Source organism: Lygodium microphyllum, chromosome 19 (genome assembly GCF_053477565.2).
Source record: "Lygodium microphyllum isolate KBCC chromosome 19, Lygodium_microphyllum_v1.1.10, whole genome shotgun sequence".
Classification (NCBI taxonomy): domain Eukaryota; kingdom Viridiplantae; phylum Streptophyta; class Polypodiopsida; order Schizaeales; family Lygodiaceae; genus Lygodium; species Lygodium microphyllum.
This window is the reverse complement of record NC_141153.1, coordinates 106,761,166-106,775,975: the sequence shown is the minus strand read 5'-3', so window position 1 is coordinate 106,775,975 and position 14,810 is coordinate 106,761,166. Positions and strand designations below refer to the sequence as shown.

General features: G+C 42.8%; 1 protein-coding gene across 2 annotated transcripts; it reads left to right on the top strand.

Annotated features, from left to right (window-relative positions):
* Window positions 1–9,411: 9,411 nt before the first annotated feature.
* Window positions 9,412–14,113, top strand: LOC148020252 (serine/threonine-protein kinase D6PK-like). Of its 2 annotated transcripts, XM_087700584.1 has the most exons (3): window positions 9,412–9,844; window positions 9,936–10,675; window positions 12,447–14,113. In XM_087700584.1, exons 2-3 carry the CDS (start codon window positions 9,966–9,968, stop codon window positions 13,510–13,512), a joined length of 1,776 nt encoding a protein of 591 aa, XP_087556710.1. In that variant the 5' UTR covers window positions 9,412–9,844; window positions 9,936–9,965; the 3' UTR covers window positions 13,513–14,113. The 2 variants fall into 2 exon arrangements, with proteins under 2 accessions (XP_087556710.1, XP_087556709.1); XM_087700583.1 differs by lacking the exon at window positions 9,412–9,844 and having other exon boundaries at window positions 9,853–10,675.
* The last annotated feature ends 697 nt before the right edge of the window (window positions 14,114–14,810 follow it).

Genomic DNA, 14,810 nt, shown 5'->3' with positions numbered 1-14,810 from the left:
ATTCAAGTGGCAATGGAAGCATTACTCCTTTCACATAGCAAAGTATTATTTCTTTAATGGATGAATAGTTGGCATGTTGTAATTTTTTTCAATCAAAGAGGAGAATGTATCCTCTAAGGTAGATTTCTTGCATTCTGAACAAGGGGCATTTTTCCTATCAAGGTACATGCTAGAGAATTCGTATATTAGTTTTCTTATTTAATTTAGAGTCAGAACTAAACCAAGCATTACATAATTTGAAGTATTAAATCACAAAGTACATGTTTTTGTGGTTTTGTACTAGTTTGTTAAAATTTTAATATGAAGGCAAAACTATAGGTTCCAATATCCACTAGAAGATCTTACAAAATGAAGCCTTATATCCAACAAACTTGGTTTAATTGTGTGATAAAGCCATTCAATTCATTACATTATTTGCTATAGGTCTTGTAAATGCATGAATAAAACTATGGTGTAATACTCTAGTAAAATCGTATGAAGTCAAGAAAGTCTTGTGTTTCCAAAGGTTAACTTATAGTCATATAGTTATAACCATTTCAAGGATCTAGAGGCTATAAGAATTTGAGTAGCAAAAAAGTACTTTAATTGGTCAAAATTATGGACCTGTATCGCATTCCTTCTCTAATTGAATAGTCTTTCACATATTTGGTGGTCTTGCAACTTGGTCCCATCCATCTTTACAACATACTATAAGGCATTAATTAGATAGTGAACTCAAAACTTTCTCAATCCTAAACCTTTTTGAGCTCTCATGATGTGGCCAACAAGCAAGAACTAAATTATTGAAAGACTCAAAAGTAGTTACAAAAGTTGTACAAAAACAACATATGTGAATAATTTGTGATAAAAGGTCTTTTTGAAAACAATAAACATGACCTAAATGCTACAACTTAACCAATGATATGAAGAATATGTGATCTTTACAGCCATAATCACGTGATATGGTGTGTGTAGAAAGAACATTGGTTTAAAATGCACAATTGTTATCCTTATCAACCAAGGCCTCAAGAATTTACAAGTGAGAATTCTCTTCATTCATTATATGAAGAACATATGTTTCCACACATATACATTCATGTGACTCTCTCTATTTAATGGTCTCGAAAGATTCCTATAAGGGCAAATGTAGGTGTATGGGAGGGAAAGATGTCATTTGGCATTCTATTCTATTTTGAAGAATGAGTAGAGACTCAATAGTAACCATTTTTATTCCAAGACATGATGCTCCTATTATACAATGCAAAATTACTTAATAGATTCGTTAACTTCACCTATTGGAAGAGGGGCATTAGGATCCAAGATCTAGGATAGGAGATAACCAACTAGATATAGGTATGGCTAAGAAAGTGTGATGTTTCTTGGAATTAAAGGAGGGAAACATCTTTAACTTGTAATCCTCTAAAATTCTTGTTGCAATGTTGCACCTAAAGTTTGTGAACTGTATGTGTAGTAATGCAAATATCATTATTTATTGTTCTTTTGCACCTAAGATTATTGTGCATACTAGGCAACATAGATTGAGTTTGATTTGCTAGGAGGGTTATTGTTTGTGCAAATTTTGGATTGTTCATGAGAACCTTTTTAAATAAGTGGCAATCAATTTCCCATTAAGGCCTCTTAGATTGGGTTATCTAGACTCAATATGTAAGGTATTGCTAAAAATTAACATCTGCCCCACAACACGACTATCGAATCTTAGCGCATAAACTTCACATTGAGAAATTTTATGGGTAATAAGCTTATTGAGTCCATCCCACACTAGCTTCCTTTTTTTTGAGGTTGTTGTTATTGTTGTCCCTAATGAAAAAAAATTCATGACAGCATCAAACCCAGCATAAACACTCTCGCTAGCTTCAATAAGCCCATTGGGATTGGGATGCCAATAATCAAGGTAGAAGCAAGTTTAGCATTTTCAATGTTGTCAAATTTCTCTAGGAGGCCTATGGGTAGGCAGGAGGTCTACATGTAAAAGAGTTTCCGGCTCCTTTTGAGCTTTGGATGGGCACATGGTTTGCTTATTGTAGGCAAGGGGCTTAGGTGGCGAGATAACGCAACGTTTTATTGTAAAGGGGGGTAGTTGAGACGGTCGGGGCTTGGATGTCTCAAGGAAAAGATTTGCTGGCATGTGACCGGTCTTAAAAGGGTGGTTATATAAGGTATAAATAAACCGACAAAAACGAGGATTTGTTTGTTTAAATGAGGGGGGCCCTTGGAGGGAAAACGTTAATTATCGATGAAGAGGTAGGCCATGCGTTTATCTCTTTTTGAAAATTAAAAAATTTAAAAAAATATCAGAGCTTTCTCGCTCCCCATTGGCCGATGCGGCTTTGGAAGGAGCATCACGTGCGCTCACGATGCTCTTGGTCCCAGCCAACGTAGGCCTGACACGTGGAGCCCAGGCCACCGAGCGCCATCGGCGGCGGCCCGCCTGGGGCCTTTTTTGTGCTGAGCAGCACCAGCGGCCACCGACAGATGCCGGTTTCCGCATCCGAAATTACCGAGTGCAACAGATATACGCTCGCAGGAGAGGTGTTGCAAGTTGCCACCTACACCTAGACAAAGTGCACACCCAATAAAGGCATAACATGTTCGGATGATTTTTCTGGTGGGAAAAATGGAGACCCAAATTCCAAATTCCAATGGCTCCACTCAAATTAAACATGAGGCCTGAACGTGGTCGTGGACTGTGAAGTCACGAGTACGAGTGTGAGTCTTGAGAGCCAAAACACCAGGTTGCCCATGTGGGATTTGTTCAAACACACACACACGCTAGCCAATTTGTTTGGGCTTTCGAGCTATCTTGAGAGACCGGTGCCACGCGTGGACGTGTAGGACCTTCTACAAGTCCTCTTCGTCAAAGTCCTGGTTTGTGGCATAGGTCATTTCATTTTGAGACACACTTTGAAGAACGCTACACTTTATAAGACTTATTCCGCATTGTTGGTGACTTCCATGCTTGAATCAAGTTCATTGCCGATTGTGTCAGTGATGCCTAGACTGATTTGATCACCGGAGAGAGAGGAGTGACCCAGAGTCCAGGGAAAGTTGGAGAATGTCAACAAACGTGTGGCAGCTCCTACTATTTGAGGTCCTCCTAGTCAAAGTCACAATGTGTGGCACAACCCTGGGTGCACAACTTGAAAGCAATAGACACGAATGGATAAACTTCAAATTTTACAATCTCAAAAAATACTAGTCAAGCTTAAACTCAAGACCTAGGGGAAGCATACAAGGACAAGGTCTTTTCTATTACAAGGTATCATCAATAGATGATTTTTAGCTTAAGCCTTACCTAGCATCAACCCTTAGCTTGATAATCCTAGAAGGTACAATAATTATAAATATAGTGAAGGTTGGGATTGCCTAAAATTTGTTAAGCACGAACCGCCATGTGCTAGGGAAGGCTAGAAGTGTGCACTATTTTAGAAGATAGAGAAGTTGCCCACTATTCTAGGAGTGGGCTTGTCCACTATGGTAAATTTGGTTGAATTTGGATGCCACTAGGACAATTCCTTTCTCGTGTTAACTCAAAACTCATTTGAGTCTGTATGAATGAGAATGGTCCAATCTTGATGAAGACACATGAGGCCCCTAACGATACACATGAGGCTCCTAACGATCCACCTATCTACCATTTTAGAGCCATTTTGTCACATTATTTTTCTAATCGTCCTCCTTTACCTTTGGGATATATGAAAGTCACGATGAAACCACTTCAAATAGCTTGCAAGATTCTACATGCCTACCCTCTTCCTTCAAGGAAGTTCTAGTTCAAGACTTGGGGGCCTACAACATGACATAGGTATACATAGGGGTAGAAGCAAGATAAATCCAAAGTTAATAAACCTCATACCTAGAGCCATGTCATATAGAGAGGATTAACTGTCACTCTAACATAGTATAACCCTTAGAGGTGACATCTTGATGGATGTTCCAATTATGTTCCATACTCTCCCACATGGCAATTATGGCATCTAGAAGATCCTTGATAGAATCCTTGCTTTTTGTCTTTCCAAATCCACCTATATAAATGCACAAAAAGTTTTCTAGGTAGGGTCTCAATAAAGATCCTATAAGCAAATATGAGACCACTCATAGGCCTTCAATTAGTGTACATGTTTTCTTCTTTCTTTTTATGAGGGAGTTCAATCATAGCTTTATCTAAGAGATGGGAAGGGCTCTAACAATGGTGAGAATTTCCTATTACATTTGGTTGAAAAGGTGGGAAGCCCATCCAATCAATGAGTTTTTTGGAGGGAATAGATAGTGGCTTTGATTTGAAATTCATTGGGATTGTTGTCATGGATGGGGACCAACTTGATGTGACAACTCTTCTCCTATAAGCGATCTATTTGTGTAGGCAAAAGTGGTGATGTTTGGGAAAAATCATAAGGTGATGTCAAATTATCCTTAGGATCTCTAATCACTTATCTTTCCTAAGAAAGAGGATGCTTCTTTATCACTATTTTGATGGGACTACATGACATCTCTTCGATAATTCTATCTATAGTCCTAGAATGTTAGAATAGATTGTAGTGAGCTTAGATAAACTCATCTTTTGTAAGCTAATCCTAGCAATAATCAACTGGCTATGAAGGAGGGCTTTAACATGATCAATCTTGCTTTTGTGTCTTAAAACCTCTAGATATGCTTAGTCCTTCTTTCTTGTCTTGGACTTAATCTCCCATAAGAAGGTTGGAACTTCTTGGAAATTGTAGATTAGACTCAAACAAGACTATAATTACCATAAAAAACTTTCACATATATTAAAAATGACAGTTTGCACATAAATATTGAGTAGCTTGAGATAACAATGAAACAACCTTGACTTAATCAGGCTAATGTAGCAATACACTATATCCATATCATGCACAAATGAAACTTAGGTTGTACCAAAATAGGCTTGCAGTAAGTTAAAAAGGCACTAAAGAGCTTCAATGAGTATAAGTTCACAAAGAAATTCAAAAGTCTAGAAGAGATAGGTTTTGTCAAGTATGGCCTCTCTAACATGGCCATTCTTTTGATTATTGACCAAGTGAAGCCATTATGGGGATCAACAATATAAACTTTATTAGTCTCTTTAGAGATTAAACACCCATTTGTCATTTATGTCATCCAAGGTATCAATGACACCTTGAAGAAAAACATGGCATTGAAAAATGAAAACATTGATAACCACCTCCTAGCCACCCATGTAGAGCTTAGGTTCTTGAAAAGTTTCAAAATGGATGAAGAGAGTGAATAATGAGTTGTTAAGGGTGATTTCCTATGAGAACAATGAGGAACAAACCATCTATGATCACCTTCAAACTCTATCTAGACATTCACATTACAACATGCACTTTTGAAAGACAAAGTCAATCAATAATAAGATTATTTCAAATAGAGTCCTTAAATAACTAGACTAGATTAGCCATCCCCTTAATGTTATGAAAAACAATTGTGGGGCCTTGATTCATGCACCTTCTTATTGCATGATATTGGATTGTACAATATGCATCATATCACTATGTGATCCAAACTGTGGTGGTGCATAGCACCCTTGAAATGCCTTCAGAGGTAGGGATTTGTATTATGTAACATCTTTTCTAGACCTATTTCTAGGTGCAAGCATGTAAGGGGAGATTGGTGGGGTGTTTAGCCCTAGTCTAATGTATTATTTGATTAGTAATGTTATTGAGTGAGCAGATGAGCTCAAGCATTCATGCCATGAAGAGGACTTTTGGCATAAGCCATTAGGATGAATCTTTGACAAACACCAACAACTACCAAAAGTCAACTCATTTCTCTTTTATTTTTAATGTGACAATTGATTTGTAATAAAAGTAAAAATATATCTAAAACTTCCATAAGGAAAAGTGAAAATTTGTCCAAATTCCTATATGTAGTCCTACACGGATGATGTACCTTTCTCACAACCCAATTCACATATTTAAGGCATCTATCTAGGGCATCATCACTACTCTCTATACCAAACTTGGGCTGACCATGAACTCGCATATTCCTTATGGTAGACACATGTTTCCCGTATCTCCTAATAGAGTTTGCTTGCATTTTATGGTATTGTGGAAGCCTAAATCAAACATTAATTGTTACACTTCTTCCAAATTCTTTCAAGGACCACACTTTTTCAAAACAATAGATATTTGATTATTGTTTTTTGACCCCATGTAGAGGCCACACTAAGGAGAGATGCTAGGAAATTTCCCAACTCTCTCCTTGGTAGAAAGCTTCCTTCCAAGGACCTTGCAAAGAAAAAGGTGGACTCTATTAGGAGTCAACTTCCAAACCTTTCTATTATTTCATTTCCATAGAGTCTTTGAATCATTGGGGAACTACTTACCCTTGGTCTTGATACAATTTATTCATATACTACATGTCCAACCTAAAATTCATAAAAATTAAAGGCATTGGCCTTTAGCAACCTCACCCCTAACTAAGAGCACCAATAGGGGTGTGGGGTGAACCGGGGCGGGGGGGGCGGGCGAGGAGGCGAGGGGGCAATGGGGTTTGCTCTCAACCATTCTAAAGGGTGTTGGACAATTCTTCATTCATTCGAATGTAACCTCTTGTAGCCATTTGGATTCCTTATTGCTAAGGTGAAACTCCTCTTTAACTTTGCTCCAATGACTCCAATCCATCTTGGCATCATTCCAAAAATGCAACCATTTGTGGACTCTCTTATAAAATATGCTTGTTGCTAGTAATGATTTATCATTGATTGGGATATAACCACCTCAAATTCCACCACTTGAATCCAAACTGATTGCAGCAAGAACGAAATAGCTTTGTTATTGTCTACTTATTCCTCACTCATTCAACTTGTTTCATGATAGCTCTCTAGCTTTCTACCAAAGCTTTGATTATATTATAGTCACTCTTGATAGTTGGATATTCACAAAAAATGTTTACCTTCCTAGGTAAGATTAAAGCTCCTACTAAACTAGGAGCATGCCCCTACAATAAAGATAATCTTGCTCCATGGTTGCCCCTCATCAATCACTAGAATAAGGCAAATGCCTTCCAATTGGACTGATCTTATAGCTTTTCAAGTCTTAATCTACCAACCTTCTTTGCACTAGTCATCTAGTCCCATACTATTGAAGCTCATTTCCTATCTTCTCCATATGATCATAAATAAGATTTGAACATTGCTTCTATCCCTCCCAAGCTCCACCCCAACATGATTTTGGAAAGGGAAAAATAATCCCTACAAATGTCATATGGGAGGAGAAAATGGTTTTAATCGCACTTAGTTTCCAACTATCTCCCAATGTTTGCCCTCTCTTACTTAGCATTTCCCCTTTAACCTTTTCAAGCAACCTTTTGGATAATTGTGAAATGTAACTCCCAATCCTATTGGACACCCAATATGTATGAAGTATTGACCCAGAATTAAGCATGGTAAGACCCAAATCAATAATCCATTGAGGGACTCTTCCTAGGACAAGAACATCACTCTATTTTTTCTCATATGAATAACTATACATATGATAGACCCTTTTCTTAACTTTCCCTCCATAGCTCTTAGGAATGGCCTTGACTATGGCACAAAGAAGGGGTGCTAAAATAAAACTCTATCTCATAAGCCTACATTGTCTTAAGTTGACTAAGAAGATGTCATTAACACATCCTTTGATGTAACAATCATTCTAAACAATTACATGAACCAAATCCCAAGGCCTTCAACACTTGTAATAGGAAATTCCAAGACATACTATCATACACTTTCTCAAAATCCATAAATATTAAAGTAAGTTTCTTGCCAATCTACATGAAAAGACTCCACTAGATTCACCAAGTTTGAAGTAACATCTTGTATTCTACCATAATAAATACATACCATTGTGGATGGAGAGTCCTAGACCTTTGGCCATAACCTTATGTGCTATGTTCAATAGAATTCAAGGTCACACTGGGTTTTAGTCTTGTTACAAAATTATGAATGACTTTAATCAGCCCCATTTAATAAATTTTGAAACCTCTCTACATTCTATAAGATGATTAGGGAGCTTGTGTACTCAATGGAGGAACATACATCCCATGAGACTTGATGTAACTAACTTGCAATCCATTTGGGCCAAGAAGTAGAAGTACTACCTTAGAAGGAATATTAGAACTCTTGTAATTAGCATTGAACTCTTCTTTCTTAGATCAAGATCAATTTATGTGTCTTATGCAACAATAAAACATCAAGTTCCAAACCTAATTTTTGCATAACAATGTTGGTGGACAACCATTGGGGGCAACATAGTACTATTGAAGTGTTGGGCTTCATGTTGATTACACCAGGTACTATTGACATCTTCATCACCTGTATTAAAAGTCATTGTAAGGTATTTTGTACAAGCTTCCTTTGATTCATCTTGCTCATATCTTGTGATGCTTTTTCACATCAACACTCTTATACTGTCCTTGAATCAACCATTTTTGCTCTTGCTCATAGGTCCCTCAAAGGATTTTGGCAAACCCTACTAATTGACCTTTACTCCAATTGATTTGCAATCACATTGGAAAGTCATTATGGAATTCATTGGTTGAAGTGGACCTTGAGTGGTTTACAACCAATTTTGAATGGGGTTTGAACTTGGAACTACAATGGACAATGCGAGAGGATGGTCTAGAGTGGTTGCTTGTCGAATCAATGAATTGCATGGTAAAAAGTCACTTTTTGAATACATGGTTGCCATTGAGCAAACAAACCAATTTCATCAACCTTAGTGCTTTAAAAACTTAAAACTTTCAATTGAGCAACAAGAAGTGTTCAAATTTTGATTGTTTTTTTAGCACCGAACCCTGTTCAACACACCTGAAGCCTTGTGCGAACAATTCCTACCGCCGCTCCTTGGTGATGTTCAACACACCCGAAGCCTTGTGCGAATAATTCCTACCCCCAGTCCTTGGTGATGTCACACACACTACTTGGTTTACTTTTTGGGTGTATAGCATTAGCAAGTAAAGTGAGATGCATGTAGCACCTTGTTTAAGCCTCGTATTTGCTATAAAAGAGGCTACATTTACCATTTAAACATTGGAAAAGTCTAGTCATGACCTATGTGTGGGTCATTACCAAAGGGCCATTAATCGTGCTTGCCATTAGTGCATTGTACGCTATCTTTGCTTTCCTCCCAATCTTCCCCATGCAAGTGTAGGGAGCTCTAGCATTTTCTCATGAATTCCCATTGGCCCTACTAGACCTAGCATGTCATAGCTTTGAGTATAGTAAGTAGTCCATGTGGCATCACTCTTAGGGTAACTTATAGCACCCTATATGGGTGGAGCGGACTGGAGCTGTCCTACCTTCAAAATTGGAATTGAAACTTGGAAGCCTTTTAGTTAAATCAGCTGGGCTAGGAAATGAAACCATTAAAGGCGTTGCTTTTGCTTGCAGACTGGGTGACAAGCTCAAACACCTCACAGTGACATTCAAAAATTTGTATGTCTCGATAAAAACCAACAGGGGAGCTGGGAAAAACACGTCTCCACACACACACACACACACACACTCTCTCTCTCTCTCTCTCTCTCTCTCTCTCTCTCTCTCTCTCTCTCTCTCTCTCGTGTTCTTCCTACAAATCTGCTTCCTTGTCCGCCACTGATTTCTTCTCTCAATCCCAGCTGGTGCCCACTGTAACCATCTTTCTTCTTCTTCTTCTTCTTCGTCCGAGATTCTTCCTCTACAGTCTTGCATGCTCTGTTGCCAGCATACACGATGGTGTCCAGGGATCCATCTCGTGCTGTATCACACCAGTTTTCTCTCTTTTGCCTTCTTTCCACAGTCATGAAGCTACCCTCAACGATATAATTCCTCTGAAATTTTTGTAGGGGCAGGAGCTTGCATCTGGTAAGCTATCGAGCTATGTGACTCAATTGTGAGGGTGATCATCCTTCTTCAAAACTTTCGAGCTAATAAGGGCATGAATATTGTGATGCAGATTGTAGGGGGAGGTAGAAAGGCCAAAATCATGCAAGCCAAAGTGGTGGTAGCGATGTCGGAATCTGGCAGCGAGTCAGACCTGGAGAGCTACACGTCGATGCCAGCGCAAGGCGGCCATCATCGCAATCTGTCGGCGGCGGACTATTACGACATCGATCCGAGGAGCGGAAGCAGGTCGTCGACGGACGCGGCCAACACGAGCATGAGTAGCACGAGGAGCAGCACGAGCGGCTGTTTCGGCGGGGGTGGCAGTGCGCCGGGGGGGATACTTAGTAATAGTAATGGCGGGGGGGCGGGGCCTCTGTTGTCCTCGGCTGGGCCTGCGAGCAGCAAGCCGCACAAGGCCCAGGATCTGGCGTGGGAGGCCATCCGCGCGGTGAAGGCCCGAGACGGGGGCGTCGGCCTCAGCCACTTTCGCTTCATCCAGCGCCTGGGCAGCGGCGACATCGGCAGCGTCTACCTAGCCGAGCTCAGGGGGGCCATGGCCGCCTCGAATTCCTGCTTCTTCGCCATCAAAGTCATGGACAAGCGCTCCCTCGCCGGCCGCAATAAGCTCCTCCGCGCCCAGACCGAGAGAGAGATCCTCGAAGCCCTCGATCACCCTTTCCTCCCCACCCTCTACGCCCACATCGACGAGCGCCACTTCTCTTGCCTCGTTATGGAGTTCTGCCCTGGCGGCGACCTCCATGTCTTGAGGCAGCGCCAGTCAGGCAAGCGCTTCTGCGAAAATGCTGTGAGGTAAAATTACTCGATTACCGCATAGAAAACAATATCATCGTTCATCACTGTGCCTTTTTGCGTTCAACCATCATCATCGTTGTCAGCCCTCTCCAGCTCTTGCCATGGCAGAATGTGCTCTCGTTACAGTAGATAGCACATCATAGCAGCTCTCAAAAATGCAGATTGATTGTGTAGATTTCATTTTACACATTTAAGTAACTCATAAATTCCGATTGATTGTGTGAGTGCGTTTATTAAGATTAAGATTAAGACTAGGAGGCTGAGACTGAGTAGGAGTGATGCAAGCGTTTCCATTTCTCAAATCCATAACTCCATAGGGGAGCAAGGTGGTGGATGCCATGTTGAAGATCAAACCGGAGGCCCCCTCAAACAGGCATTTGATGTTATCAGGTGATTTCATGGCGGTTCAGTCGTCGCATTCAAATCGATACTCATTAGTTCAATCGTATAAATAATTCAATCATACCCAAGCCAATTGCTTTTCCCCTTCTATCTACACAACAAGTTCTGGTCAGCGGTCACTACTCGCTGTGGGTGGGGAGCGCACACTGATATGTAAAAAGCGAGTTTGCCAAATTTAGGGAAGCGCTTGCGTTAATCAATGCAGAAATCTCTCCTGCTTCTGCTCGTTGGGAAAGAACAAAGGGATGGATAGCGGGGGGTACACGAGGAAACCTAATACGATTTGAAATCAGGTTTGCAACTTTGCACGATGGTAAAAGGTAACGCATGTACAGATTCAGAGAGAGATATTGCGGTAGTTACCCGAGGATAATAGGAGGATCAGTGGGTGGTTGGTGCGTAAAAACAGAGCAGGGCAAAATCCGAGATCCTTTATACAAGTCTGAATATGAGAGAGAGAGAGACACGCACACACACATACACAGTGCAGTGTGCACACACGCACGCACTGACCGGCACACACACAAACACAGTGCACACTGCGCGTGACCAAAAGTTGACGGGCAAATCCCAAAAGTCTAATGGCAGTCGCCCCAATGAAGGATTTTAAAAATATATATGGATGGCAGACCTTGCTTCGATCTTACATCTGATATAAAACCTGATTGTTTGTCCACATGCAAACCAAGGTGACTTCCCAGAAGCCGTTTCCCATAGTTCGCCTATACGCATTTCAAATACTTTTAGCGCCAAAGCAGTGACTCAGGCAACAGGTAGAATGGTTATTGATCTGGGTTGGTCAGTTTCTGGTTACTGAGTGGTTTCCTAGTCTTTCGTTAGTTTCTGGTTACTAGTGGTTGCATTCGTCGAGGAAGGAGACTATTCGGGTGATTGAGTTTATGCTCGTGCTTGTTCTAAGAATCCCTAGCCATTGTTGTTGTTGAAAACGTTCTCTTCCATCCCTTGTGCCGATCCGACCCTTCTTGGGCTCCCCATCAAACTAGTTTAGGGGTTGGCAGGCATCTTCGAGGGCTTTAAAAAAGTGGGGGATGAGGGGGACTGACTTGCCACTCCATGCTCCTCTTGCGAGAAAGTCGGACGCACTTAATTTAGTTGGAGATCTTGATGATAAGACAAGTAGTAAATTGTTTGAATACAGCAAAGTAAAGTTACGGCAGAGGCCGAGCGCGAAGGACAAAAACATGGTCATGAAGCCGTCACGAGTTCCTTTAAGCTCCCTTTCAGTTGCATACGGACCACCAGAGATGTCGATAGATGTGGATGTGTTGTGACATTACTATATGATGATCTGATATGATGACAATGTAAGAAGGCTGACGGCACGTCGCTTTTCTTTTCGATGCAGGTTCTATGCGGCAGAAGTGCTACTTGCGCTGGAGTATCTGCACATGATGGGGATAGTGTACAGGGATCTGAAGCCAGAGAACGTGCTGGTCAGGGAGGACGGCCACATAATGCTGTCGGACTTCGACCTGTCGTTGAAGTGCAGCGTGAATCCGGTGCTGTCAAGGCTGGCGACGGTAAGGCAGCAGGGAAAGGGGGGGTCGGCATGCATGGGGGCGGAACGGACGTCGAGCGCGTGCGTGCTGCCGGGCCTGGGGGGCTGCGTGGCGCCCTGCAGCGTGCATCCCATAGCATCCTGCCTGCCGGTGCCGCGCTTTCTGGGGTCGTCACGGAAGGCGGCGGCGGCAGCGGCTCCGGCGCTAGCTCCCCGCCGGCGGCTGCCGGAGCTCATCGCGGAGCCAACCAGCGTGCGCTCCATGTCGTTCGTGGGGACCCACGAGTACCTTGCGCCAGAGATCATCATCGGCGACGGTCACGGCAGCGCCGTGGACTGGTGGACGTTCGGTATCTTCCTCTTCGAGCTCCTGCACGGCAAGACCCCCTTCAAGGGCTCCGACAACGAGGCCACCCTCATGAACGTGGTCACCCAGCCCTTGCGCTTCCCGAATGGTGATCATGATCACCATCAGCAGCTGCCGGATAATAACAATTCGGCGGGCGTCTCCGCCACTCCGGCGATCTCCGCGGCCGCCCAGGACCTCATCCGGGGGCTCCTGACCAAGGACCCCCTCAAGCGGCTCGCGGCCACGCGCGGCGCCGGCGAGGTGAAGCAGCACGCCTTCTTCGAGGGCGTCAACTGGGCCCTCATCCGCTGTGCCATCCCGCCCGAGATCCCCAGCCCCTACACCCCTCCTCCTCCAACCTCCCCAGATCACAAGTACCAGGCCGACGAGAAGGAGGATCAGGAAGAAGAAGCTCAGGATCTGCATCATAGCCATAAGTTGAAGCAAGGGTGTACCCATCACAACGTACTAAAAAAAGCCTGGATTCATCCAGCTAACGATCACGATGCCAAGCCCCCCGTCGCCGACGACGATCATCTCACCCACGACTTCGAACTCTTCTAGATCGCTTGCAACCCGCACGAGTTGGAGGTCAGTGATGCTGGCGGAGGCGTCAATGCACATTGTCCGAATTATCCACAATTAGCGGCTTTCTTCCTTCCTTCCTTTTTGGTAATGTCCAGTACTCATGCCTGCAGTCACGCAAGATGTGACGGGGCTGGCTTCGCAGTTTAGTTCCCGACGCAACGGGAACACGTTGCCTTTCACTTGCGTGTAGCCATTTGTGGCGACCCATTGCTCTCCAGCTTCTTTTAGGCTCGCATTCTTCCTGATTAGCTCCCATTACAGAGGACAATTTGCACCGCCCTCCTCCTCCTCCTCCTTGCCATGCCCTCACATTTATATTGGCCTTTCTCGAGTTTCCTACTTATTAGAACTACCACCTTCAGCACATCCACACACCAGCCGCAACAGGCTTGCCATGATGAATTTGTACACCTGTACAGGAAGGAGCGCTCACTAGTAAGAGTCGGAAAATTGCACAACTCTGCGCGTGCCATTTGCCACTCTTGTCACTGGATCTCAAATTTCACCTCATTGATGGCAGGAATTCTGTATATAGACTTGAAACTCCATTTTTTTGACATCCAAAAGAGGAAAGGAGCATCTGAATGTTCAGTGTGACTGATGGATTTGATCGCAGTTCCATGTCCATTATTAGTTTGCAGAAAAAGGATTGTGTGAAAAGAAATGGCGTTTGCATCTTCGATTTATGCGTGCTATTCGGGAATCTTTTTGTCGTGGCCGTTGCGTAGTGACTCAGAGAGGCAGTGAAGATGGGCCCAACTGGGGCACTGTGTACTGACGCCGCCTGGTGGGAGATGGATCGTGGTGTGTCATTGGAAGGCTTTTGGACTTTGACCGTCGCATTGTGAGTGGGCTGGGCTGGGCTAGCCTAGTTCGTGCACACCCAGACAGTACTGCATCTCTCGTCTTCTAGAATCTACAGTCTACAACCCCAGCGAGGTGGCATAGAGACAAGTTTGACGTCAAACGCTTTGGTCGTTCGGGTGTCAATTTCATCGTTCTAATTAACGTTTATCAAAAAGAAGGACAGGAGGTCCTGTCAGCAAGCTTTTCGAACCTGCAAGATAGCACCTACCCGGGGGGGCAAAACATCGTTTGACAAAGGCTCGCCATCTGGCAAAACAATACAGTGGCATTCAAAAAAGTGCTTCGTAAGATCTGTTTTTTAATCCATCCATGTGAGGTATATAATAACTTTTTCAATGGTTAACTTTATGCATCGTATTTCATGGGGCAGAAACTATAGGGTATTTTGATATGTTAATCAACTAGGC

Coding starts and splice junctions, on each gene's coding strand:
- LOC148020252 (XM_087700583.1), top strand. CDS start 9,918: ATGAATATTGTGATGCAGATTGTAGGGGGAGGTAGAAAGGCCAAAATC. Junction 10,676..12,446: donor TTCTGCGAAAATGCTGTGAG/GTAAAATTACTC, acceptor TTTTCGATGCAG/GTTCTATGCGGCAGAAGTGC.